At 34.0% G+C, this 26,364-nt stretch overlaps 1 protein-coding gene across 5 annotated transcripts in view; it reads left to right on the forward strand.

Moving 5' to 3' along the window:
- Positions 1-26,364, forward strand: part of DCDC2C (doublecortin domain containing 2C) — a 173,926-nt gene that overhangs the window by 72,543 nt on the left and 75,019 nt on the right. For all 5 annotated transcript variants that reach the window (XM_074288066.1, XM_074288067.1, XM_074288068.1 and 2 more), the window contains 3 exons: positions 18,787-18,828; positions 19,006-19,132; positions 25,182-25,282. In XM_074288066.1, the coding sequence (XP_074144167.1) occupies positions 18,787-18,828; positions 19,006-19,132; positions 25,182-25,282 (270 nt within the window). The remainder of the gene's footprint in view (positions 1-18,786; positions 18,829-19,005; positions 19,133-25,181; positions 25,283-26,364) is intronic.

The raw sequence follows: 26,364 nt of genomic DNA on the forward strand, positions 1-26,364 counted from the left end.
GCAGTCAACAGAGATATGTTTCTATTTGAATATGATGCTACTGTTCTAAGGTCCCTTTCAGCCCTGACACACTATGTTCTAAGGTCTCTTTTGACACTGATATTCTATGTTCTATAATTTCAGCCTTAAAGAATTGTAAACAGAAGTATAGTGTCAAATGAGGGACAGCATAGTATAGTGAATATAGAGAGATAACCTTGGAGTCTAGAGACATATATTTAAGTCCTACCTCTAACACATACTACTTATATGATTATGGGAAACTAACTGAATTCAGGCAATGTTCTAATATAAAACACAGATGAGTTTCTAGTCTGCATAATTGAAGAGAATTATCACTCTTAGAGTTTTCAATATGAAAAATATCATAGTTCTCCTCAACATATTCTAAAGCATCAACTTTGTAATTCTGTTTGACTCACTAATATAAAATTTCACTTTATCAGCAATAAAATTTTCCCCTTTCCTGCTTGACTGTTATTTACTAAGCACTATAGAAAATTTAGTACTTGTGTCCTACTTAATTCAAGTTTGAACAGAATTTCTGGGAATGAGAAGGCAGGTCAACTTTGCATGTGTCTTTTCTTTTTGCATGTGGATGTTAGCCACATTTTAAATAGGAAATGAGGCTATATGTTTTAGACTTTAAAGTCAAAAGATACCTATCTGGATTCCTAGTTTCTTTATCTGAACTAAATAAGTATTATTTAGGGAATAGTAAGGAAATAAAATCAGTAAATTACATCCCCAGAAGGAAAAGGGGGAGAAGGCATTCTTTCCCTTTGGAAATTTTGTAGAGTACTTTGTTTCAATTGCTTCTTTGTTTCCACTATACTTGGCCTCTTTTTTTTAAATTTGTGTATGTGAAACATGGTTTCACACCTTATACAAGGTAAGCTCTATATAATCTCTTAGACTATGCCATTTTCATCTTTATATCATAGAGCAGAGTATGGTGCTTTGATGTAAGGCTTAGTAATCATTTGGGGGAATTGATTTGATTTGAATTGTGTTATTTTTAGACCTTGAGAGATTATGGAATGCAAAAGAACCACTGCTTTTTTTTTTCCTCTGGAATATAGACTATGGAAGTTAAGGATTCCAAAGGTGAATATATTTTTTGTCTGTGCATTTCTCCTTCCAAGAGTGTTAGAACTTTTCTTCTCTATTTTGTTTATTCCAAGTATCAAATTCATATCAGTTTATGATACCTGGGAGCATGTATAAAGAGTGCTTCTAGGATAATGAATTAATCATGATTCTAGATAATTGTTGTACGTGCTCTCTCTCTGTATATACACACACATACATGCACATGTATGAATACATATGCATGCATATGTGTATGTGGATATGTATATGTGCATGAATATATGTGCGTATATATGTATAGAAAACTAATAAGCAAAACTCAGTTGCATTAAATCATTACACAGAATTAGAGACATGTCAGGAAATGATTCAATTGATGGAGATACTGTTCAGTGCCCTCTTTTTATAGATGTGAAAACTGAAGACCAAAGATATTAAGTGAATTGCCCCAAAAAATTAAGAATAAACTTCAAATTTCTTTGTTCCCAGTCTGGTGCCCTGTCTGCTATGACATACTGCCTTTTCTGACTATTCTCTCTGTAAAGATAGTGTCTCAAGAGTTTGCTATTTCAGAATAAAATTCTTAAAATGGTAATTGTTATTATTGATAAACCATTTAAAATGTTTATTATAAACCAATCAATTTCTACTCTTTTTTGAATAGAATGAGTCCTCAAACTAAATTTCTATGGAATATATCCAACTAAGGTTAATATCAAGTCACAATTATTCACTGGGCATGGCTATCATCAGTTATTCATTGAACATTGTCAGGGACTATATACTCTGTTGGAACTTGGTCTGTGATTAAGACATTCTAGCATGAGGTGGGTGGGAGTACTGGAACTGAAATGTTTATGATAGCAGGGAACTTAAGGAGCTAAGGCCAAAGTGCTATTATGAAGTAGGATGGAGGAGTATAAATGAAAAGGATATTGAAAGAATTTCTTGTGTTTATATGGGGAAAAGTACATTTTAAAGAAAACTTTGAAGTAGACTCAGATTTGGTTCCAGGATGTTTCTGTGCTGTGTATCTTGATTCATTTATGCATACTCTGGCTAAGCTAGATTTAAAATTATCTGAATTCCCCAGTGATTGCTTGCTTGAAGACCAAGAAAATTAATAGGAAGTTTGAATCCTGTTCTTAAAATATCCCTGGAGCTTTTTAGTCTACAAGAGTATATAAAATTCATTTACCTTTGGGGGAAGCAAATTGTAATTATAATTAATATCTTCAAAGAAGACTTGCAATTGATCCATGTTCATCAAACCTTTCTATCTTGTTATTTACAACTAAATGAATTGGGTTTTAAAATTTGATTGGAAAATATAGGGATATTATTACTTGCTAGTTGTTCAAATATATACGAAGTTGTTTGTGATGTCAAATTTGAACCTACAGGCATTTCACACTGAAAAGAGTGGGAAATAAAATATTATTACCAGCATCTGTGAGCATTGAATTTCTGATTATAAATGTCTTAATATAAAATTTGGAAGCTGAACCAAATTTAATACTTTTGTGTCTGATTTCTACTCGCATACCAAGGTTGAGGTAATTGATGTTTGTTTTTTTTTTTTTTCCTGGCAGAAGCTTCAGTAACTTTATATATAAGAATGGATCAATGCCCAAATAGTCTGCTTGGTAATTAGATAAATTACCTAATTTATTTCAAGTTATCTTGAAAATATGTGTTAGCACTGTTGTGATCAAAGGTTTAGCATCACAGCTAACAATTGTAGCAATACAGAAAAAACCCAGCTGTTTCAGCACTGAATCTGTGGACAGTACCAAGCTGTTTGGGTGGTAGCTAGAAAAGGAGGCTGTTGTTGATCTACTTAGGCTGTGACCCACTTTGGGGCATTTTGGAAGTCTGATTTTTTTTTTTTTTTTTGTAGAGAAACAAGACCTAGTTAAGTGTTTAGAGTAGGAGCAGGAAACCTTTTAACTGCTAAGGTTCATTTAGATATTTATAACAACATTCAGGGACCATATAAGATTATCTATTTATAGAACTCGAGCAATGGACCTAACTTTCAGCCTATCATTGCCTCTGCAGTTGCCTTAGCAAATGATTTCACTGGCCTCATACAAGCCATACGTCAGATATTTTCCATCCTTGCTCTAGAGTATAGAAAGAAAATAACCCTACATTTTCTGGATTTTTTTTTTCTTCTTAAAAAACTACGTCTTTTCAGCAACTTCTAATCTTTGCTCCTGATTCATCCTTTCTCCCACCTCTCTTTCCATGAAAAATTCCTCTGATATTTCCTTCTCATTACAGACTTCATATTTTCAGATTTTTGTGTTTTCCCTCCAAAATTACTTTTTTTAAAAAAAAAGCTTTTTATTTCTCAAAATATATGCAAAAATAGTTTTCAATATTTACCCTTGCAAAACCTTGTGTTTCATATTTTTATCTCTCTCCATCTCCCTCTCCCCTAGACAACAAGTAATCCAATAAAGGTTAAACATGTGCAATTCTTCTAAATATATTTCCATATTTATTATGCTGCACAAGAAAAATCAAATCAAAAAGAAAAAAAAAAGAGAAAATAAGCAAGCAAGCAAAGAATAACAACAAAGGTGAAAATACTATGTTATGATCAACATTCAGTCCCCATAGTCTTCTCTTTGGATGCATATCTTCTTCACACAAGTCTATTGGAATTGCTTGAATCATCTCATTATTGAAAAGAGCTAAGTCCATCACAATTGATCATTACATAATTTTGCTGCTGTGTATAATTTTTTTTTTTTTAGTTCTACTCACTTCACTTAGCATCAGTTCATGTAAGTCTCTCCAAGTCTCTCTGAAATCATGCTGATGATCATTTCTTAGAGAACAATAATATTCCATTACGATATGCCATAATTTATTCAGCTATCCTCCAATTGATGGGCATCTACTCACTTTCTAGTTCCTTGCCACTATTAACAAGGGCTGCTAAAACATTTTTGGATATGTAGGTCTTTTTCCCTTTTTTATGATCATTTTGGAATACAGACTCAGTAGATACACTGCTGGGTCAAAGGGTATGTGCAGTTTGATAGCCCTTTGGGTATAGTTCCAAATTGCTTTCCAGAATGGTTGGATCAGTTCACAGTTCCACCAACAATGTATTAGTGTCCTAGTTTTCCTACAGCTCTTCCAGCATTTATCATTATATTTTCCTGTCATCTTAGTCAATCTGAGTGGTGTGAAGTGGTACTTCAGAGTTCTTAATTTACATTTCTCTAATCAGCAGTGATTTAGATCATTTTTTCATTTGACTATACATGGCTTTAATTTCTTCATCTGAAGACTGTCTGTTCATCCTTTGACTACTTATCAATTGGAGAATGGATTATATTATTATAAATTTGAGTTGATTCCTCTATATATTTTAGAAATGAGGCCTTTATAAGAACTTTTCAATATAAATTCCCCCCCCCCCAGTTTTCTGCTTCCCTTATAATCTTGGTTTCATTGGCCTTGTTTGTACAAAACCTTTTTTAATTTAATAAAGTCAGAATTGTACCTTTTGTATTTCATGATGTTCTCTGGTTCTTTTTTGACCATAAATTCATTCCTTCTCCACAGATCTGAGAAGTAAACTATCCCTTGTTATCATAATTGCTTATAGTAACACTTTTTATGTCTAAATGAATCCATTATTTGATCTTATCTTGGTATAGGGTATAGTGTTGTTCAATGTCTAATTTTTGCTCTATTGTTTTTCAAGGCCCAGCACTATATTGACCATACTACCTTGCTGCCCTGTAGAAAAGCATAGCTAGACAAAAATTTCAGAGGAAAAGAAAAACCTAAAGGAATTTTGGTGGATTGTAAGACCAATATGAGTCAATAATGTCCTATAGCGGTCAAAAAGGTCTATGGTATTTTAGATTACATTAAGTTGGACAGGCAGCAAACTTTTATAAGTATCTATTATGTATCTGGGTTAAGTGCTGGGAATAAAAATATAATCAAAATCAAATACTGTTCCTGACCTCTCGAGGACTTTACATTCTAATGGGATAAGACAACACATAAAGGGGAGCTGAGCACTGGGGTAAGAGAAGAGAAAGTTTACATGGGAGTATAATTTGGGAGAGAGTAGTCTAAAGAATCAGTAATAGAGCTGGGTAGAAATGAATTATGGCCAGCCTGAGCCTTTTTTCAAAATGGTGACTCCCAGAAAGAACTCACTAATGAGAGAAAGGGGGTGTCATTGTGGAATATATTCCAAAGTGAAAATTTCCAAGGAGCAGCCAGAAGTTTTGGGGTGAGAGAGCAGTTATGAGTCATAGTAGTGTACAGTGGGGAAAATATTGGACTGGGAGTTAGGAAACCTGGTTTGAAAACCCAACTCTGGCAGTGAAAGTAAAACTCATCTTTCTGAATTCAACCTGGCCTCCAACACTTATTTGCTATGTGACCCTTAGAAATTCACTTAACTCTGTTTGCCTTAATTTCTTCATCTCTGTAAAATGAGCTGGAGAAGGAAATGATGAATCATACTAGTTTCTGCTACAGTGCCTTTGGGTATCTACTACTGGGCCTCTATGTTTACCTGCTAAAGTCACCTGTTAATATATAAAAGATGTACACACAAACCTTCCCCCAGATATCTTTTCTTCTATGTTACAGTAATCATTAGAAAATAGAAGACTCAAGGAATGATGTGATAGTTATTTTAAAGTATTTGAATATCTGTCACTTGGAAGAGGGATTAGAATGCAGGTATTATAGTTATCCCCATTTAGGTGAATTCATTTTGGTTCTAGTCAACCTCTCCCAGACCTGGTCAGTTAGGGTGACCTTATTTCATTGTTGATTCCACTAAAACTAGATTCAGTCACTGATGGTTTTCTGTTGCCACAATCTTCACATATTTAAAGTTGGTCAACAAATCTACACTCTGCAATCCTGAACACTACTACACCAATACACCAGTAAAAACTCACATTTCTACACTACTTTAAAGTTTATAAAGCACCACTCGTGTCAGAAAGGAAATGATTCAGTGGTTAGCTTGACAATTTTTCTCCAATATTTGGATTTCTCATTTCTTTTGATCCCTTTTGCTTTATCTTCTGGTATAATACTATTTTTATTTTATTTTATTCCATCTAGTCTTGGGGGTTTGAGGGATAGACTCAGGGGCAGGGAACCTGTTCTGTTGCTGTGTCAGCTGTATTATATAATAAGCTCAAGTCTAAATAGCAGAGTTAATTAGAAATGCAAATGAGATTGGTAATCCTGTAAATATGTTGTTACTTCACTTTATGTTTTTCCATAGCCTACCAACTACTAAGAGGTGAACTAGGGGAGTAGTATGTGAATTTATATTGTATTTTCACCCTCAATCAATCAACAGGTATCTATTAAACATCTGCTATAGTATGTGTCAGCCACTGTATTAGGCACTAGGGACATAGATGCAAAAATGAAGCAGTCCTTGCTGCTGAGGAACTTATATTCTACTGAGGCTCTCAATATATCCCTTGCCAGATGTCTTCTATGTTATGGATATAATTGTTACTTCCTAATTGGCTTGCTGATGAGGACAGGAATCAATCTTTTGGCATTAGGCAAGCCTATAATGATTAAGTAGTTCCCTTAAACAACCTGAGATGATACCTTGTCTGATTATAGCTTCTGTCTGTTAATGGAACCTGTTTTGGGGCCCCATTAACCATTTGAATAGTTTGAAAACCTACTGGTCAATAAATAAAAACAGCAGAAAAAACAACCAGCTTGTAGACTACAAGAAATTACTCAGAAGCAAAGCTGAAGAGTACTTGGGAGACTGTGAAAATCAAATTAAAGAATTCCAGAGTTGTGAAGACTTCGAGTATCCTTAGTCCATCCCTTAGTCCATTCATTAGAAAACTGATTGGGAGGGGAAAATATTGCATGCTTACTTTGAGAATGGTTTGTGTTTGCTGGAATGAGTTGGATGATAGACATAGGGTGAGGAGATCTGTGCTCAGTTCTTGACTGTGACACTAGTTAAGGGACATTGGGCAAGTAAATTAACCCACTATGAGCCTGTTTTATTTATCACTTTACTGTTTATTTCTGTACTAGTTTTGGGCTCTTGGACAAGTCTCATTTCTTTTAAGTATCCTCAGGCAACTACCTAATAACATTTGCAGAGAAGGTGCTGATTTACGTTAATTGAGAAAATTCCTCACTGGGGCTCTTAGAACTAATGAAATCACAGATTTAGTCAAAAGCAAAAGCATATTAATCCAAATACAATGTAATTTATTGCTTGGGGGTAGGGAAGACTTTTGTTTCATCTTTGTATACATTGTTCTTTGCTCTTAATTGGATTGTTGGATTAAGTTTCATTTTATTAGATTCAGTACCCCACTGTTCTTGTCTGTTGAAAATTTTTTGGGTCTTACATTATTAGGTGGGTAGATGTACTTCCTAGTCTAGTACTATCACAAGTTTGGTAGGAAATTCCTAATCATCTTTATTCCATGTCTTCTCCTGTGGGATCATCATTACTACCTCCCATAACAATCTTGAATTCTTTCCCTTGGAACCACTCTGGACTTTTTTTAGCTAGCTTTTACTTTATTTTGACTAGACTCAGATCTTTGCTGAACATATAGGGCTTATTTTTTCCAGTTTTATGGACACATTAGAATATAATTTTTAAAAATTTTATTTTTGTAACTTTTTATTTTTTAATTTTATGTGAGAGTTCATCCCATTCACATTCACAGTTATGATTGCTTATCTCTGTATTTTCTTCTATTTTTTCTCCTGTATAGACTTTTGTTCTCTTTCCACCCTTGTACTTCTTTAGTAGTGTTTTGTTTCTAACCCACCCCACTCTCTACCTACCCTACCTTCTATTACACCTCTTCCCTTCTCTTACCCCTTTCTCCTAATGTTTTTGTCCTCCTTTCTATCCAGCCTCTCCCTTTTCTTTCATCTTCCTACTTTTCTACTCCTATTTTTTATAGAGTAAGATAAATTTCTCTACCCAACTCTGTGATTAAGTTATTCCCTCTTTGAGCCAAAATTGATGGATTAAGCTTCAGACAATGCTCGTCTCCCTCCCTTCCCTCTTCTATTGTAATAGGTCTTTTATGCCTCTTCAAGTAATCTAATTTATTCCATAATACATCCCCTTTCTTCTACCAGTAGAAGTCTTTTTTTTCTCTACCCCTTAATGTCTTTTTCTTCAAAAGCAGCACATCACAATCCATTCACAACCACACCCTCTGTCCAGATATCATTTTCCCTTCTCAGGATATAAACAGCTTAACCTTTAAATAATATATATTATTTTCCCCATTTACCTTTCTATGCTTGAGTCCTGTTTTTGAAGATCAAATTTTCTTATTAGTTCTGTTTTTTTTTCTTTTTTTAGTAGAAATGAGTGAAGGTTTCTTACTTCATTGAAGATCCATCTCTTCCCTTAAAAGATGAAGCTGAGGAACAGCATTATTTCCTCAGTCTCACTAAGTAATTAATTCTTGGTTGTAACCCCATGTTCTTTGCCTTCCAGAATATGGTATTCCAGGTCTTCTGATCCTTTATTGCAGAAGCTGCCAGATCTTGGGTAATCCTGACTGTGGCTCCTCAATACTTGAATTGTTTTTGTCTGGAAGCATGCAGTATTTTTTCTTTGAGATTATGGTTCTGGAGTCTTGCAACAATGTTTCATGTTCATTGTGGGATCTCTCTTTGGATAGATGGATTCTTTCAATGACTATTTCCCCCTCTGTTTTTAGTATATCAGAGCAGTTTTCCTTGATATATGGTCTCTTTCAGAATGCTATCCAAGTTCTTTTTTTTTTGGTCATGATCGTCAGGTAAACAAAGTAATTCTTAAATTGCCTTTCCTGGATCTATTTTCCAGGTCAGCTGTTTTTTCCAATGAGTTATTTTATTTTTTCTTCCATTTCTTCATTTTTTAGTTTGACTGATTCTTGATGTTCCATAAAGTCATAAGCTTCCATTTTCCAAGTTTTAGTTTTAATGTGTGATTTTCTTCAGTTAATTTTTGTATTTATTTTTCCATTTGATTAATTCTTTTCAAGGTGTTGTTTTCTTCAGGGGATTTTTTATTTTTTATTTTTTGCATTTGGCCTATTGTGTTTTTTAAGGAATTAATTTCTTCAGTGGCTTTTTTTTTCATTTGGTTAATTGTATTTTTTAAAGAATTGTTTTCTCAGTCAATTTTTCTCTTTCCTTTTTCAAATTGTTGATTCTCTCTTGCATATATCTCTTGTTTCTTTTCTCACTCTTTATTCTATATCTTTTATTTGCTTTTTGAAATCTTTTATGAGCATTTCCAAGAAACCTTTTTGGGCTTGAGACCAATTCATATTGCTTTTTGAGATTTCCTCTGTGAACATTTTGTCCTCGTCTGAGTTGGTGTTTTAGTCTTCCCTGTCACCACAATAGCTTTCTCATTAAGGTTCTTTTCTGTTTCTTGCCATTTTTATTTTTTTCTCTTTTTTATTTCCTATTTTGTGTTTTTTATAGTTGAACTCTGCTCCCTGGGTAAAGGGACACTATTCCAAACCTGAGTACTTGGGTTTTCGGTTCTAAATGCAAGCCAAGAATTTGGGGCAAAAATTATAAGAAGGTTTTTATTTCCTTCCATGGACAGAAGTCAGAGAATATAAAGAATTTACAATAGCTCAAGATATATCAAGTATTCACATTCTCTTTGGTAAGGCTTCCTTTCTATGTTAGGGGAAACATTGACTTCCAACTAAGGGTATCATTACCCTAAGGATTTGGAATCTTACAGAAATAAAAAATGAAATTGGGGCAATGGATGTTATTGACACTGGAGTGGTTTACCAATTACTACTTCAACTCATTTTATAGATGAGGGACTGAGGCAAACAAAGTTAAGTGATTTGCCTAGGATCTTAGAGGTAGTAAGTATCTGAGGCTAGATTTGAACTTAGGAAGAGGAGTCTTTCTGACTCCGGTACTAGCATTTTTATCTACTGTGCTACTTAATTGCTTACTCCCACCCTAAGAATAGAGAGTTTATGGTAGTAGCAGAAAGTTAAGTTTCAGGTGTTTGGTGTATATCATGTTTCAGTCTCTGACTGCTCTTCTAACTCTGGGATCACATATACTATTTTCTTCTCTCCATGAGACTGGTACTTTTCATAAGTACCCTTCTCTCTCTAGAAGATAATATTCCTGGATCATCTTTTCTTCAAGAGTCTAGCATTCTCCAGAAATAGTTCCTTTTTTTTAATGGGAGAAAACTGGATTTCTGGATCCATTTTCCCCACTGCTTTACTAGAATTGCCTAGGAAATGCCCCACCTCCTTCTTTCTTGAAGGTGGTGTCATGTGGTTCCCATCCTATTCTGGATCCACATTGTAGAGAAGGCTCTGCCATTGTCTATTATTGAATAAAATGTATTCTTTTTAAAAAGTTCAAATTCTTGAAAGTATGTACACCTGTATGTACCTCTGTCTCTCCCTTCACTCACATAGCCATTTGTGGTTCCTGGGAGTGAGACCGTGTTTCAACAATCCTGACTTTTCTTTATTATAATTTCTTTCCAATGAAAATTTTATACCCCATGTCTCTTTACTATTGAAAAAACAGAAAAATGAAGCCTTTATAATAAAAATGTAGAGTCAAGTAAAACAAATTCTCCCATTAGCCATCTAACAAAAATATGTTTGTGTCTCATTTTATACTGAATCCATTATCTTTCTGCTTAATAGTATTCTTATAGTCTCATGTCATGCTTCTGAACTCAAGCTGGCTTTAACCTTTCCTTGCTTTCATCCTCTATACTTATTTTAAAAATCCAATTTGGTGGGTAGGTTTTTTGTCCATCCACTCTTAGACATCCTCTCTTTATATGTCTTTTGAAAAGGAAATCAAATGTTTGCTGGTATAGGAACTTTTGAGGTTCTTTGGCCACCTGTGATGACTCTAAGAAATGGCAATCATTAGAGTTAGTGTCTTTCCTTTGACAACATTTCTCACTTTTTAGCTAACAGTCAGTTTTATTTGGTGTGTTGGAGAGTTTTGTCATATTTATTCTTTCTTCTACTTTGATGTTAATATTTATTTTTGTTCTAGTCAATGATCCGACAGCTGATGAGTCTCATATCTCCAACCTGTCTTTGTCTATCTTTTAAATTCAATTTAATTTTGTGAGTGTGTCATTGTTTGGTGCTTGTCATATAAATTTTATTATAGTTCTATAAAATAAATTTTTGATAAATATGAAGTTTATGAACTCCTAATTTTTTTTTATCTCAAATGGTTTTCTTTTGTACTCATCTTCATACTGAAGTGGCCAATTATCAAGGCACCAGATTGACTTAATTTGGAGAATTTTGTCACATTCTTCATAAAATTTCTTTGCATTGTTTACCTTTTTCAGCAGGAAATTGGTACATAAAAGTATTTTGTAAGTGATTTTTTTGTGTATATATATATATATATATACATATATATATATATATGCACATATATATTTATAGCATGAAATTCCATAGATAGGATTATCATGTGTCATTAAGAGATATTTTTTGTTCCTTTGCATGTGAAGAAACCAAATCTACCAACATCTTTATTCACTTTGCATGTGATAAATAATCTGTGAGCCTTCCTTTCACCTAGGAGCAAATTCTTAGAGTATCAATATTGATTTAATTCGATTCTTCCAGGAGAAAAATCAGTGTAAGGAGTTCACATTTAGAGTATTAAGAATTAAATTTATATTTATAGATTATTAGACTGTGGAATCCACAATTAATCAACCAAAACTATTATACTGTATTAAGCTACTGGGTATGCTGAGAACAAATTTTCTGTCCTCAAGGCCCTTGAATTTTTTAATAGAGGAAACTATATGTATGTGTGTATATGTCTATATGCATATCTACATATATACATACATATAATATGTTTATACATAATGTACAAAATGAGTATATGCTCAGGCAATAGCAGATTGAGGATAGGGATAAAGACAGGTTTCATGTGGAAGGTGATGCTTGAATTGTCTTTTTTTTTTTTTTTTTTTTTTTGAGAGGTAATTGAGGTTGTGACTTGCCCAGAACCACATAGTTAATAAATGTTAAGTGTCTCAGGCTAAATTTGAACTGACTCTAGGGCCAGTATCCTATATACTAGACCATTTAGCTGCCCCTTGAATTGAGTCTTGAAACTAGGGATTCTCAGAAGCAGTGGTAAGGAAAGAGTATGTTCCAAGAGTGGGGGATAATCAGTACAATGGCATGGAAATGAAAGATGGAAAGTCATGCATGTGCAACAGCAAGATCATAGCACCTTTTATTGCCTTTTGCACTAATTGGTCACAGGACTGCTAAAGTGCAAAGGATTAAAGCCATTTAAAATTTTTGTCTGTGTCATGTTGCCAAGATAAAAAACTTTCATCACCTAAGGAGTGATCAATCTCTCAGTTCTTAGCAATACTAGTCCTTGGAAAGTAGGTACAATAAGAAAAAGGGATTAAAAAGGAATGGAAGGATGGAGGAAGGAAAAGACAAAAAGAGAAGGGAGAAAAGAGACAAAGAAGGTGGAGAAGAGGAGAGAAATTAAATTATAGAGATAAAGGTGGAGAGAATTAGAAAGATAAAGGAAAAGAAGAGGAAAGTGACATGGATGAAGGGGTGAAGGGAGGGAAAGGAGAGGAAGAATGGAAATGAGAGTAATTACAAGAGTGGGGAGAGAACAAGAGAAAGAGTCCATAGTAAGTTATGCACTGGATAAAATATCTGAAGCAGCAGTAGCATAACTGATCTTCATTTGTGACTGGACTTATTTACTCCCCAAAGACTATGCACTGCCCACAAAGATAAATTAGGCTGTCATGGTTTCCCCTTCTTAATGAGAGTCATTGTCCTTTCAATTTTATTTTATAGGCAAGGAGTTAAATATTTGATGTCTTTAGACTTTGTTTTTGAAATACAGAATAGAAAAAAATTTGCATGACCACAGACAAAATTTGGCAAGGTTCAGATTAATTATACATAGCCAAACTGCTGTCTCTCTTCTCAACACCCACCCCCAACCCAACAAACACAAACTCCTACCTACATCCCATTTCCTGTTTGTTAAAAAAAAGGCTCTGTTAAAATCTTGTTTCCTGGATGTGTGAAAATTTCCCAAATGTTACAGTAAAAATCTGAGCATAGATAGATTTGTTTGGACTTGGTTTTATGAGGGTGAAGGGCTGTTTTCACACATTGTTTTTGCAAGGGAAAAAAAGCTAGGTGGTTTTTCGTAGTGTATGTATCTATTAATACTACAAGGTAGGGGATTGTTAGATGTTTTAAGTGACAAGGACAGTTTGAGAGAGAAATATACAAACATATACACATATACAAACAATACTTGGTATTTTTAAAAATATCTTTGTTGGTGCTCTAATAAAAATAAAAAATAAAAAATGAACATATGGGTTTGAATATTTTATAATAATTTTCATCTTCTGTAGAAATTGAGTAAGAAGAAAAATGAGATAATTTATGGCTCATAACGATTAATTATGTAATATTAAGTGAAATGGAAGATTGAACTAACCTTCATGGTCTCATCACTGACTACTCTTTTGGTTCTGGTCACTGCTAAAAGAAATTTTGGGAAGATTTCTAATAATGAAGTGGGGAGGACAAGTGCCTGTCTGAACTTGTTACATTATGGAATCCTTATCCTTTTACATATGGGTTTATCCTCATCATAAGGTGGAAGCATAAAATGAATTTGTAGCCACAAACTGCTCCATTCTACTTCAAGCACCCACAGGGATGATCTACCCTTGATCTTGAAGTCAGCCACAAAGTGTTCTATTTCCATTATCAAACATTCTGAAATTCATTTATATGATCACAATCTTTTAGCATTCTTTCTCTATCTCATTCTTCCTGAATCAATTATTTCTTTTTATTGTACCTGCAACTCAATTTTTCTGGAGTCTTCTAGGTAACTGCTTTTACACTAGCTTTATTTTCTTACCTTATCACTCCTGATTTTTTTCATTAACCAATTCAGTATTACACCTGATCTGGAATCCCCTCCCCCACTCGAATATTCATGCCTTGCCAATCCTCAACCCAAGATTCCTCCTACGACCCGTGTTTTCTGATCCTACTTGTGAGCTCCTGAATGATGCTGGAGGAAGTTATGCTATATTAATTAGATCCCCTTCAAATTTTTGCTCTCTAATCTCAAATGGATCCTTACTAAAGCAAAGTAACCTTTTTACTCCTTCCTAAATGATTTCCTGTGATAATTCCCACAGTGACCATTCTATACCTTCTCTTCTCACTTTAAATCTTATGCTCTATCACTTAACAGACCTTGGCTCATATTTTCTAAGCAGAGAAGTCATTTACCATGAACTCTTCTTAACTACTCTATTATTTTTTTTTTTCCTATATCGTCTATTCTCTTACTTTGATCAAAGAGGAGGACCTTTTCCTTTCCATGATCTTCTAGCTGTATACTTGATCTCATATCATCTACTCACCTTCAGCAGATTGTCTGCCCTCTCCTAGTCATCCCCTTCTATCTAGTCTTTGATTTCTCCCTATATACTGGCTCACTCCATGCTGCCTACAAACATCTCTAGGTTTCCCCAATCTTAAGAGCCTCTCCTTGATCCTATCATCCTTTGAAACTATTTTTTATCTCTCTTCCCTTTTATAGACAAACTCCTGGAAAAAGCCGAGTTCATTTATTGATTCAACATTTCTCACTTCTCAATCCTTTGGACTCTGTCTTCTGATTTATTTATTCAACTAAAATTGCTTTCTTCAAAGTAACTAATGGTTTTCTTAATAGTCTAATTGACTTATTCTTAATCCTTATGTTTCCCAACTTGTCTGCAACACTTACCGTTGTGAATTATCCATTCCTTCTGGATACTCTCTCCTTTTAATTTTCATTAAAATTTCCCTTGTTCCTCATTCTACCTGTTTGATAACTTCTTTTAAGTTTCCTGTAATGGATCATCTTCCAAATACTATTGCTCATTGTGGGTGTAATCCTGGAACTTTGTCTTTTTTTCTCTCTTCACTGTCTTTGGTGACTTCATCAATTTGTATGGACTTAATTATCATCTGTATACAGAAAGCTGCCAGACTTTTATAGTCTCTCTTCTCACTTCTAGTCTTGTAATAGCAATAGCTTATTAGACATTTAGATTGGATGTCTCCTTGGCATTTCAAATATGATATATCCAACTTTTGTTGTTCAGTTGTCTTTCATTTGGGCTTTTCTTGGTAAAGATACAGGAGTAATTTGCCATTTCATTTTCCAGCTTATTTTATAGATGATAAAACTGAGGCAAACAGATTAAGTGATGTGCCCCAGGTCACACAGTTTAGTAAGTGTCAAGGGCTGAATTTGAATTCAGAAAGATGAGTCTTTCTGGTCCAGGCTTAGCACTCTATTCACTGAATCACTTGGCTGCCTAATATGTCAAAATGGACATATTAGCTTCCAAATCTATATCCTTTTTGAAATTTTCAGTTTCTGTACAAAGTACCACCATCCTTCTAGTCATATAGGTTCACAACTTTCTGTCATCCTCAACTCTTCACACTTACTTTCTTCAAATACCTAATTAGTTTCCAGGTCTTACTAATTCTACCTCATTACATCTCTCACAATCAATAATCTCCTTCTCTTCCTTGATATGGCCACTACTGGAATTTAGGTTTTCATTATATCTTGATTATACTATTACAAGAACTTTGCAATTGTTTGCTCATAGTCTGTCTTCTTTTTAGTCTATCCTCTACATAGCTGCTATAATAATATTCATAAAACATTGGACTTAGTTCCTGCTTAATAAGCTTCAGTGGCTCCTTATTATCTCTAAGACGAAATACAAATTCTTGTATTTGATGTTTAAAGACCTTTACAATCTGAATCCAGCCTACCTTTTCAGTCATATCACATATCATGCCCCTTTCTACTGGCCTTCTTGCTGTTTCTTAAGGCATTCTATCACTTGTTTTTATCTTTTTGGATAATTTGTTCACCATGTACTTACTTTCTCTTAAAATTCCTAGTTTCCTCCAGATTTCATTTCATTTCATCTGCTGCTACCCTTAATCTGTTTTCCCTTCTATCAACCTCTTTCCTTATTCCATTCTCTTTCCCCCTCTTAATTCCCTGCATATGTGTATATTATTCCCTCTTTGAGCCAATTCTGATGAGAGTAAGGTTTAAGTATTACCAAACTCTCATCTTCTCCACCAATGTTAAAAGCTTTTCCTTTTGAACTTTTTGGTGAGATAATTTCCCCTATTCTACCTCCCCTTCCCCCTTTTGACTTTACTTTTTTTTTTTTTTTTTTTTTTTTTTGGGAAATCATCACATCTTAGTCAATTCACACCTATGCCCTCTGTCTAAGTATATATCTTCTAACAGCCTGAATAATGAGAAAGTTCTTAGGAGTTACAAGCATCATCTTCCCATAAAGAATATAAACAGTTTAACCTTATTGAATCATTTGTTTTCTCCTTTGTGTTTATATTTTTATGATTCTTTTGAGTCTTGTATTTAAAATTCAAATGTTCTGTCCAGCTCTCTGGTCTTTTCATTAGCCATGCTTGAAAGACCTCTCTTTCATTAAATGTTCACTTCACCCTTGAAGGAATTATATTCACTTTTCCTGGTAGATAATTCTTTGTTGTAAACTTAGCTCCTCTGCCTTTCAGAATTCGATATTCCAAATCCTCAGAACCTTTAATGTAGAAGCTGCAAAATCTTGTGTTATTCTGAATGTGACTCTATGATATTTGGATTATTTCTTTTCTGTTTGCTTGCAGTATTTTTTTCTTGATCTGGGAGTTCTAGAATTCAGATATAATATTCCTGGGAGTTTCATTTTGAGATCTCTATTAGGAAGTAATTGATGGATTCTTTAAATTTCTATTTTATCCTCTAAGATATTAGGGCAATTTTTCTTGATAATTTCTTGATACATGACGTCTAGGCTCTTCTTTATGGTCATGGTTTTCAAATAGTCTTCTTAATTCTTAAGTTCTCTCTCCTAATTCTATTTTCCAAGTCAGCAAAGAAGAACTAAAAACTTACAGGTCTGAAAACAGCAGCATTAAAAACCTGAAACTTGGGACAGTGCTCCCTTCACCAAGAAACAAACCCCCCATCTTTAAATATAAAATTAAACTTTAACATACAGCAAGAAATGAGCTGTAAAAAAAAATGAGAAAACAATAATAAAAGCCTGACCGTAGAATGTTACTATGTATATGAGAAATATGTGTATATATGCATAAGTATATATATGTATATGTATGTGTATATGTGTGCGTTATCTGTCCATCCATTTGTCATACAATAGATAGATAGGTAGATTAGATAAACTCTATTGTGACCTGGACCCAAGTAAGTCACTTGTCTCAGCCTCAGTTTCTTTATTTATAAAATGGAGAATAATAGACCTGGATCTAATAAGATAAAGTGTAAAAAGTTTTGCAGACCTTAAAGCACTAGATACAGTCTAGTTGTTATTGTTGTCTATTGGTTTAGCAAAGATCAAGACTCAAATTCAGAAGACAATGCAATAAAAAAGTTATATGCAAAGTCTCAAAGAAAAATGTAACTTGAACACAAAAGATTTTCAATCTTATAGATCTTTTAGAAAAAAAAATTATCCATACATAGTTCTAAGTAAAAGTCCCAAGGGCAAAGAGGAGAATCAGAGCTTGTAGCCATAGGGGAAAGGAGGCCCTAGTCACAATTTCAGAGAGGAGTGTTTATTGTCACTCACAGACCACACTTCTATCTATTGTTGTTGTCATCTTTATCATCATTATCTAGGTATACATATTCATAATTTCATAGCAGACAGAATACCAAATTTGGATTTAGGAAGACCTGAGTTCATGTCCTCTCTCTAAGTCACTCAAACTTTCAGCGATCCAGACAACTCTTTTAAGAATGAAACATGTGGAACAGTTACTGATTAGCATGGACAGAGGTCATTTCTTTACTGGACTTCCCTGGTTTGATCACAGATCCAAGAAATAAATGTATACCTTATATTTAGGTACACACAAAATTATCATGTCATGTATCTAAATGTATTAGTATGGAGCACAATAAAAACAACAAATATTTGTTAAGTATGTCAAGTAGGTACAAAGCTTTGAAATTGTGTTGAGAATACAAAGATAGATACAGAATAATCTTTGACCTCAAAGACATTATAATCAATGGGACAGTTTTAGATAGCCTTTATAGAGCATAATATGGTAAAATATTATATTAGCTCTATAAATGTTATCTGATTAGTATATTTTATTATGTATTATATATTAATATATTTAGCAAAGTTATTATTTTTAAATAAATATCTAGAAGAATATTAATATCTCTAATTTTTTTAATTCTTTGTTTTATTTCTGTACCATAGATGTTTGTTGCACTCAGATGTTTGGACAGAAGTTACTTGATGAGTTATTTCTAAATGGTTTTGTTGTTTTGATTTGAAGAGAGGCTCAGAAAAATGAGAGAAGTCTCTCACTTAATTTGTTTGTTCTTATAGAGAAATCTTCTTATCCAAATTAGATGCTTAGAGAAACTCATAATTTGACTAGAGGTAGAGTACCTTCTAGTAATTAGTAACTCTTGTATTATCTTTGGAAAAAAAGGGATGACAAAATTATTATTATCATTTTACAGTTGAGAAATACAAGGCCCTCAGAGACCGAGCCAGTGGAGGAGGTGAGATTTCTTCAGAGGTGAATGACAATTCCTCCACAACCCCCACGTCTGTTGCTTACTCACACAAATATTGTACTCCAAACCAGACCAGTAAGAATGATTGTTTAGACTTATTAAGCATTAATATTAAAGACACTTACTTAATGTCATTTTGTTTACAATGTATGCTTTAACCAGGAATTAAATGAAGTAGTAGATCGTTCCTTATATGAAGAAATTCTAAAAAATAGTGAGAGCTCAGTGTATCATGCAAAAATAGAGAAGAAGCCAAGTTATACAGATCCATTAACTCTAGGTGGCGCAGGTAAGAGGAATTTTTATATTTGCTTTATGCTTGAATTTGTTGTTGTTGTTGTTTTCTATTAGAGAAATTTTTAAAAAGTGTTGATAAAACTTGTAGTAGGGGGAGAAGTTCCAATATCCAGAATCAGACCATCATGGGTAAAAGAAAGTCACATTATAAGCACTGAAAAATCCTTTCTAAATAGGAGACTGAAAAGGGTGATGAAGCCTTCAAGGAGAGGCCCAAAGGAGAATACAAAAGTAATACATAAAAGAAAATAAAAATATATTGTAGAGGGTTGGAACAATGCAGAGGGCTGGAACTCTGAAAAGGTGTACTTGAATGCAGAACAACAGAGTACTTAGGCTAAGTGCCTACTCAATGTGATACAATGGTTCTATAAACATATACTTAGATGATATGGTGATGTGATGGCTCTCCTCATGATTGGCACCTGCTGAATGTGGTATTGGTGAGGTAATTATAAAGAAGGACTGGAGGGCTGAGGGAGAGAGTCAGAGTCTCTGTGCTGCATTGGGCTCAGCAGGGAAGACCTCAGACTCCAGACTCTAGAGTCCAGAGCAGCTTGCCTGCCTAGTTCACTTCTTCTCCTAAAGACCAAGGACTTTGACTGATCCTGACTCTGACTGACCCTGAAAAGCTAGTTGGATGATGCTAAAAGGTTGGGAACTCCCTTCTTTTCTTATATCCAGAATCCCCTCAGCATGAAAAATTCCTCAGCATGAAAATCATCCTCTTGCCTCTTATGTAAACTACTACATGAAACTTTAAATATTTCTTCATTTAACTTTTCTATGGGCCATTAATAATGTGCAAAAAGGTGTTTGTTAGAGCTATATGTGGCTGAAATTGAAATCAATATTTTCATGATAATTTAGATTTATAACAAGTGATGTACAATTATTATTTATAATAACAACTAGGATTTATATAGACTTTTAAAATTTTGCAAAGCAATTTACTTATATTATCCAAGTTAATCCTCACAGCAACAGTAGAAATGGGTACTATTATTATTCCCATTTTACGGGTGAGGAAAGTGATGCTGACAAGAGAATAAGTGACTTACCTAGAATCATCTAGTTGGTAAATGCCTAAGGAAGAATTTAGGTTTTCTCTTTTTTATTTTAAATCAAGTACTCTATTATACTATTCAGTAACCAAAAAGATATAAAAATGGGATTACCTATATATATATATATATACATATATATATAGATGTATAATATATATATATATATATATATATATATATATATATATATATATATATATACACAGATACACACATATACAGGCACAGACACACACACATTTGCAGGGTGTTAGGTCTTTTGAGCTTTAAAGCTGTACATATCCTGTACATTCTTACGCACACACACACTGATCCACAGGAAAAATCAATTGATGAAAATGAATTTCATTGTTTGATTTTAAAAAAAAACAAATCTATAAAGTTAAACTTATCTGCCTTTTTAATTAAGAATAGACATTTTTGATGAGGTATTGTCATTATGATTATTTTTAGCTTCTTCATAGTGAAAAAAAACTATTTCAAAGAAGTTAAAAGCCTCCTTGTTCAGTCTCATAGCTAGGAAATATCAGAGGCAGGATTTCAACTCAGGTTAAGTTGAATTATAACCTCTATTCTCTGTGACAGAGGTATCAAACACTCCCAAATGTAGCCTGAACCAGAAGAAAATATAATTGGGGAATATTTAATAAAGTAAATACAAATATAATAGAATATAGATAATGTTAATATTTGTTTTTCTTAGTCGATATGCACCTGCAAGGACCTTATGTAGGTCTTAGTGGCCCTTATTTCTATTTGATATCACTGTCTAATTGGAAACAATTCCCTAAATACAAAGAGTATAACTAACATTCTTTGATTTCATTTTATAACTTGTCAAGAGAGAAGCAGTATGATGGAGAAGGAAAGATAAAATACTATATCTGGTTTCAGAGTTATCTAGGTTTTGATCCTTGCTCTGCTGCTCACAAGCCATGTAAATTCTGTCCATCTTTCTTATTGGTTTTTAAAAAAAATCTATTTGACCTTGAATGTTGTTCAGTTATATCTAATTCTTCATGACCCCATTTGGAGTTTTCTTGACCAGAGATACTAGAGTGGTTGTCCATTTCCTTCTCCAGTTCAGTTTACTGATGAGAAAACTGAGGCAAACTGGTTTAAGTGATTTGTCTAGTGTTATTCAACTTATAAGTATCCGAGATCAGATTTGAATTCAGGGAGATGAGTTTTCCAGACTCTAGGCTCAGGCTGTGTACTATGATGCCACCTAACTGCCCTTCTATACCTGTAACCAGAGGGTATTGGGTTAAGTGATCTCAAAGATCTCTCTCATCACTAAATCCTATGACTTATGATCCATAAGGGGGGTGGGGTGGGAATTGGGAAAAAAGCAGCAACAAGAAAAACCATTTCTTAAGCTGTGAACACCATAGGAACCAGCTAGGTGATAACCATGTGATGATCTGTGATCCTAAATATAGGAAGACCAGAATGCAAATTCTGATTTGAATCCTTACCAGCTGTGTGACTTTGAGCAGATTAATTTTTTTCTTTTAACTTTAGTTTCCTCATCTGTAAAATGGCAATAATCATACCACTTAACTTCCCAGAGTTTGTTGTGAGAATAAAATAAGATATTGTAAAGCCCTTTGCAAACCTTAAGATGCTTTAGAGGTGCTATTGTTGTTATTGCACCAGCTATTATAATAGGTACTGGAGATACAAGGCAAAAAGAAATCTATTACTGTCCTCAATAAGTTTACATTCTACAGGGGAGAAACAACATGTATACAGATAAGTAAATTAGAAAATTTCTTCAAGGGGTTGTTAAATTTTGGGAAAACAGGGAAGACCTTTTATAGGTGGTGGCCCTGAAGGGCCCCCAAGGGAATCTAAGAAAGTAGAAGTGGCGAGGAAAAAAATCTCAAGAAGTGAATAGTCTCTGTAAAGACAAAAGAATGGGAGGTAGAATGTTAAGTATAGAGAAGAGAAAGTATACTGATTTGCCTGGAATGTAGAGTTTTTGAGGAGAATCATAACAAATCAGAATGATAAGAAAGGTTGGAGTCAAATTATGTAGGGCTCTAAATGTCCCAAAGAGAAATTTATCATTTCTCCTTGAGGTAATATGGTGCTGCTGAAGCTTCTTGGATAAGTGATTGAATTGGCCAAATCTGTATTTAAGAATTATCAGTTTTATAGGTATATGGAAGATAGATTTGAGAGGGAAGAGATCTGAGGCAGGGAGACCAAGCAGGAGTTTGTAGCAATAATGTAAGTGAAAGATGATAAAGACCTGACCACCGTGATGACCATACAATAATAGAGTGAAGATAATTGCAGTTGAATGGTCCTCAGAGAGACCATAGTACTTTTGACTCATTTTACTGATGAAGTGATTTGTCAGAGGTTGCACAGACTTTAGAATTTAGAGCATAAGCTGGGCTTTAGACTCACAAATGCAAAATGAGATTTTGCATTTGATTGACTATGTCAAGTGAGGAAAATGAAGAGTCAAGTTAAGTTGTCACCTTTGGTGAATGAAAAGAGGAGAGAACTCTCAATAGAAAAAGGGGAGTTAAGAGGAAGTGGCAAATTTAGGGAGAAAAAGAGAGAAAGGTACAAAGGGTAATTAAAGAGAGATAGAAAGAGAAACAAAGAGAAAAGAGGGAAAGATAGGGGAAAAGAGAGTAAGAAAAGGAATTTTGTGGTTGTTTAGTTATGCCCAATTCTTTGTGATCTCAGAGATTTTTTTTTGGCAAAGATGCTAAAGTGGTTTGATATTTTCTTCTCCAGATTATTTTTCAAATGAGGAAATTGAGACAGAAAGAGTTGTGATTTGCTCATGGTCACATAGCCAATAAATGACTGAGGCCATATTTGAATTCACAAAGATGAGCCTTTTTTACTCAGAAAAAAAGTGAAGAAAAGACTAGCTCAGCAGGTTCTGAAATTATAGGAAACTGTTTTTTACACTCAGCTGTTTACTTCAGCAGTGATGCTGTTCAGAGTATTGGCATTGCCCTCAGACATGTTAATTAGTTGATTAACTACTGCTCCTGTTTCATCAATTATTGTGTTTTTAATCTTTTACCCTGCAGGGGCTCAGTTCTGGGTGGCATATCTGAATCAGGTCATTGTTAGAGAAATGACCTTATTAAAGCAAACATATGATACCTCTAATTTTTGGACACTTCCCTCGAATGAGAACTCTCCAAAAGGAAAAAAATATAGGGAGAACACTGGTTGATGGGGCATAACTTTGACAAAGTTTTATTTTTTTTTACTCTATCATGGGAATGTCGAAGCTTTCTGGGAGCTCAGTGTTTGCTAAAAAGAACCAGGATTAGGCAAGATGAGAAGCTGCCTGGACAACACGTAGCAGGAAGGAACAGAGAACTCTTTTCCTAATTGTTCAACATTGTACCTATTTTTGATGTTAGAGAATCCATATTTCCCAGCAAGTAGGAGTTTATTTGTGTTTGTTTTTTTGTTTGCTTGCTTATTCTGAGTTCAACAAACTCTCAGAAAAGGACATTTTTCCATATAAAATAGAATAGAAAATGAATCCTTATGCTATGTAGCTTGCTTTAAAAAAGCATACAATAAATTCAGTATGTTATTTTCAAAGCTGTCCTGCTTGTCTGTGTTCCTCTTTGAACTACATTCTTTTCCCTTCTGTGCAATTTAAAATTTACTTCAATGATCCATTTTTCTTTTAGTCTTTTTTTTTTTTTTTTTTGGCAGCACTATTGATAGCACCCTTTTCCCTAAGCATTCCTCTCCCAGTAAATATAATAAGTATGGTCAAACAGAATAAATTCACACATTTGCCATGTCTAAAAACGTATATCTTATTCTGGACCTTGGGTCCATTACTTCTCTGTGAGTGTGAGCATGTTTCATCATTAGTCCTATGGGGTTGTGCTTGGTCACTGGAGGAGTCTATTTTTAAGTAGAACTTTATAGAATTGAAGATTTCAAGATGGAAGGATGTCATAGGCCATCCCGTTTATTTTCCTCATTCAGCTGGGAATGAAAGCCCAGAGTGATTAAGTAATTTGTCCATTGTCACACAGGTAAAATAAGTGGGCAAAGCTGGGATTCAAACTTAAGTCTTCTGCCTCTAAACTCTGTCACTTTTTCCATTACCAAGTGTTTCAAAAGTATTACAGATTCATAGAGACAGGAATATTCCACCACCTTACTTTTCTTAACTTTTCCTGGGGTGTGCAGATATCTTATTCTAGCTCTGCTAGTAGCAAAGACGAGGTCCCTATGGGGCAGCTCAGGACCAAGACTTGAGGTCTCAGTGCTTAACAATTACATATTACTGATAAACCTGTTCATTAAAGCAAAGTATAACCCCTTCTTAAACTTCTTTGAGTTTCTGAACATACCTGGAACTAATAAAAATGACATTTCTTTTAAAATAATCTATAAATGATATTTTGATCTATTCTAATGGTTTTATTACTCAATTATTTTGAATTAGTGAGATTATACTATAATTTAGATTGTCTGTTTCAAAGGAAAAGGAAGGCACATCTTGCTATTCTGAATTATGACTAATTAGCAATAGTTATAGGACTGGAAGGGATTTCATAGGCCAGCTTTTTACTGAGGCCTAAATAGGTCAGGTGACTTGTTTCAGATCACACAGGTAATAATTCTTTAGAAGTAGGATTTGAACTCAAGAGTAAGTATTTTTTTCTATTTTACTCCAATATAAAGGAGTAAAATGGTAACTTCACATGTCATGAAAATTTAAAGTTGAACAAAGTGCTTTCCTCTTAACAGTCCTGTGAAGTAGGTACTGAAAGTATGATCCATATTTTGCAAATGAAGAATCTTAAGATTAGTATAATTAAGTGACTTGTTGAAGATTCCATGCATCCCAACTCCAGGACCAGCTTGCTTTACATTAATATTAGTTTGCCTCTCTTAAGACAAATGTAAATTTAGCTCACTGACTTAATATAGTTTCCTAAATGTATTTTTTTTTTACCCCAGAAGGTGATGTGTTTCAAGCACGCAGCCCTAGAAAAGAATTTCAAGGAGCACTGTATGTGAAAGATGATCAGAATGTGCAAATAGAATTGCCCATTGATCAGGTAACAAATATGGAAACAGATGGGTGGGGAGATGGAGAGGAAATGTCTTATTGTGTGTTTCTTTCTTCTTTTTCTTCTAACATTCATTTGGTAAAATTTTGAGATACAAATTCTCTCTATCCAGTCCCTTTCATACCCATTATACATGGGAAGTCATTGTCTTTGTTGTTCCGAATCTTCCTGACTCTGTCTGGTGTTTAGTTGTCAAAGATACTGGATTTGACACTTCCTTCTCCAGTACATTTTACAGAAAACTGAGGCAAACAGCTTTATGTGATATGCCCAGGGTCACCCAGCTAGTAAGTGTCTGAGTCTGGATTTGAACTCAGATCTTCCTGACTGTAGGCCTGGCACTCTTTCTTCTGTGTACCTAGCTACCCAAAACTTATTTCTATATTAGCCATTTACTAAAACAAACAAAAAAGCAAGAAAAATAAAGACAGTGGTAAAATATGCTTCAATCTACAATAAGTCCATTATTTCTCTCCCTGAAGGTGGTAGATAGCATTTTTTATCATGAGGCCTTTGGATTTGCTATGGATCATTGTATTTATCAGAGTTAGCTAAGTCTTTCACAGTTGATTATGATGATATTGCTTTGTCTGTATACAATGCTCTTGTTCCTTTCATTTAATTTTGCACCAGTTAGCATATGTCTTTCCAGGTTTCTTAGAAACCATATTTTTCATCATTTTTATAGCATAATAGTATGAAATCATATACTACACTTGTTCAGAAACTGTACACACCCACCCACCATCGAAATAAATACTTCCCTGGGCTATCCTTTCCAGTTCTAGATACACCTTTATTTGTTGCTCTGGTCAAGGTGGAAGAGTTGGAATACTCTTTGCTCTCCCTATTGTTACTTCCAGATTCTCCTTCTTCATCCATCACTCAGTGTTTTCTCCTCCTTTGAGGTTCATACCTATCATCCAATCAAAACCTGGTAGCTATTATCTTCAGGTTTATACATATACACATACACACACATACATACATATATATATATATATATATACATACATCCATGTATACACACATACATATATATGCATATATATATATACACCCAATATATC

This window comes from Sminthopsis crassicaudata, chromosome 2 (assembly GCF_048593235.1).
Source record: "Sminthopsis crassicaudata isolate SCR6 chromosome 2, ASM4859323v1, whole genome shotgun sequence".
Classification (NCBI taxonomy): Eukaryota; Metazoa; Chordata; class Mammalia; order Dasyuromorphia; family Dasyuridae; genus Sminthopsis; species Sminthopsis crassicaudata.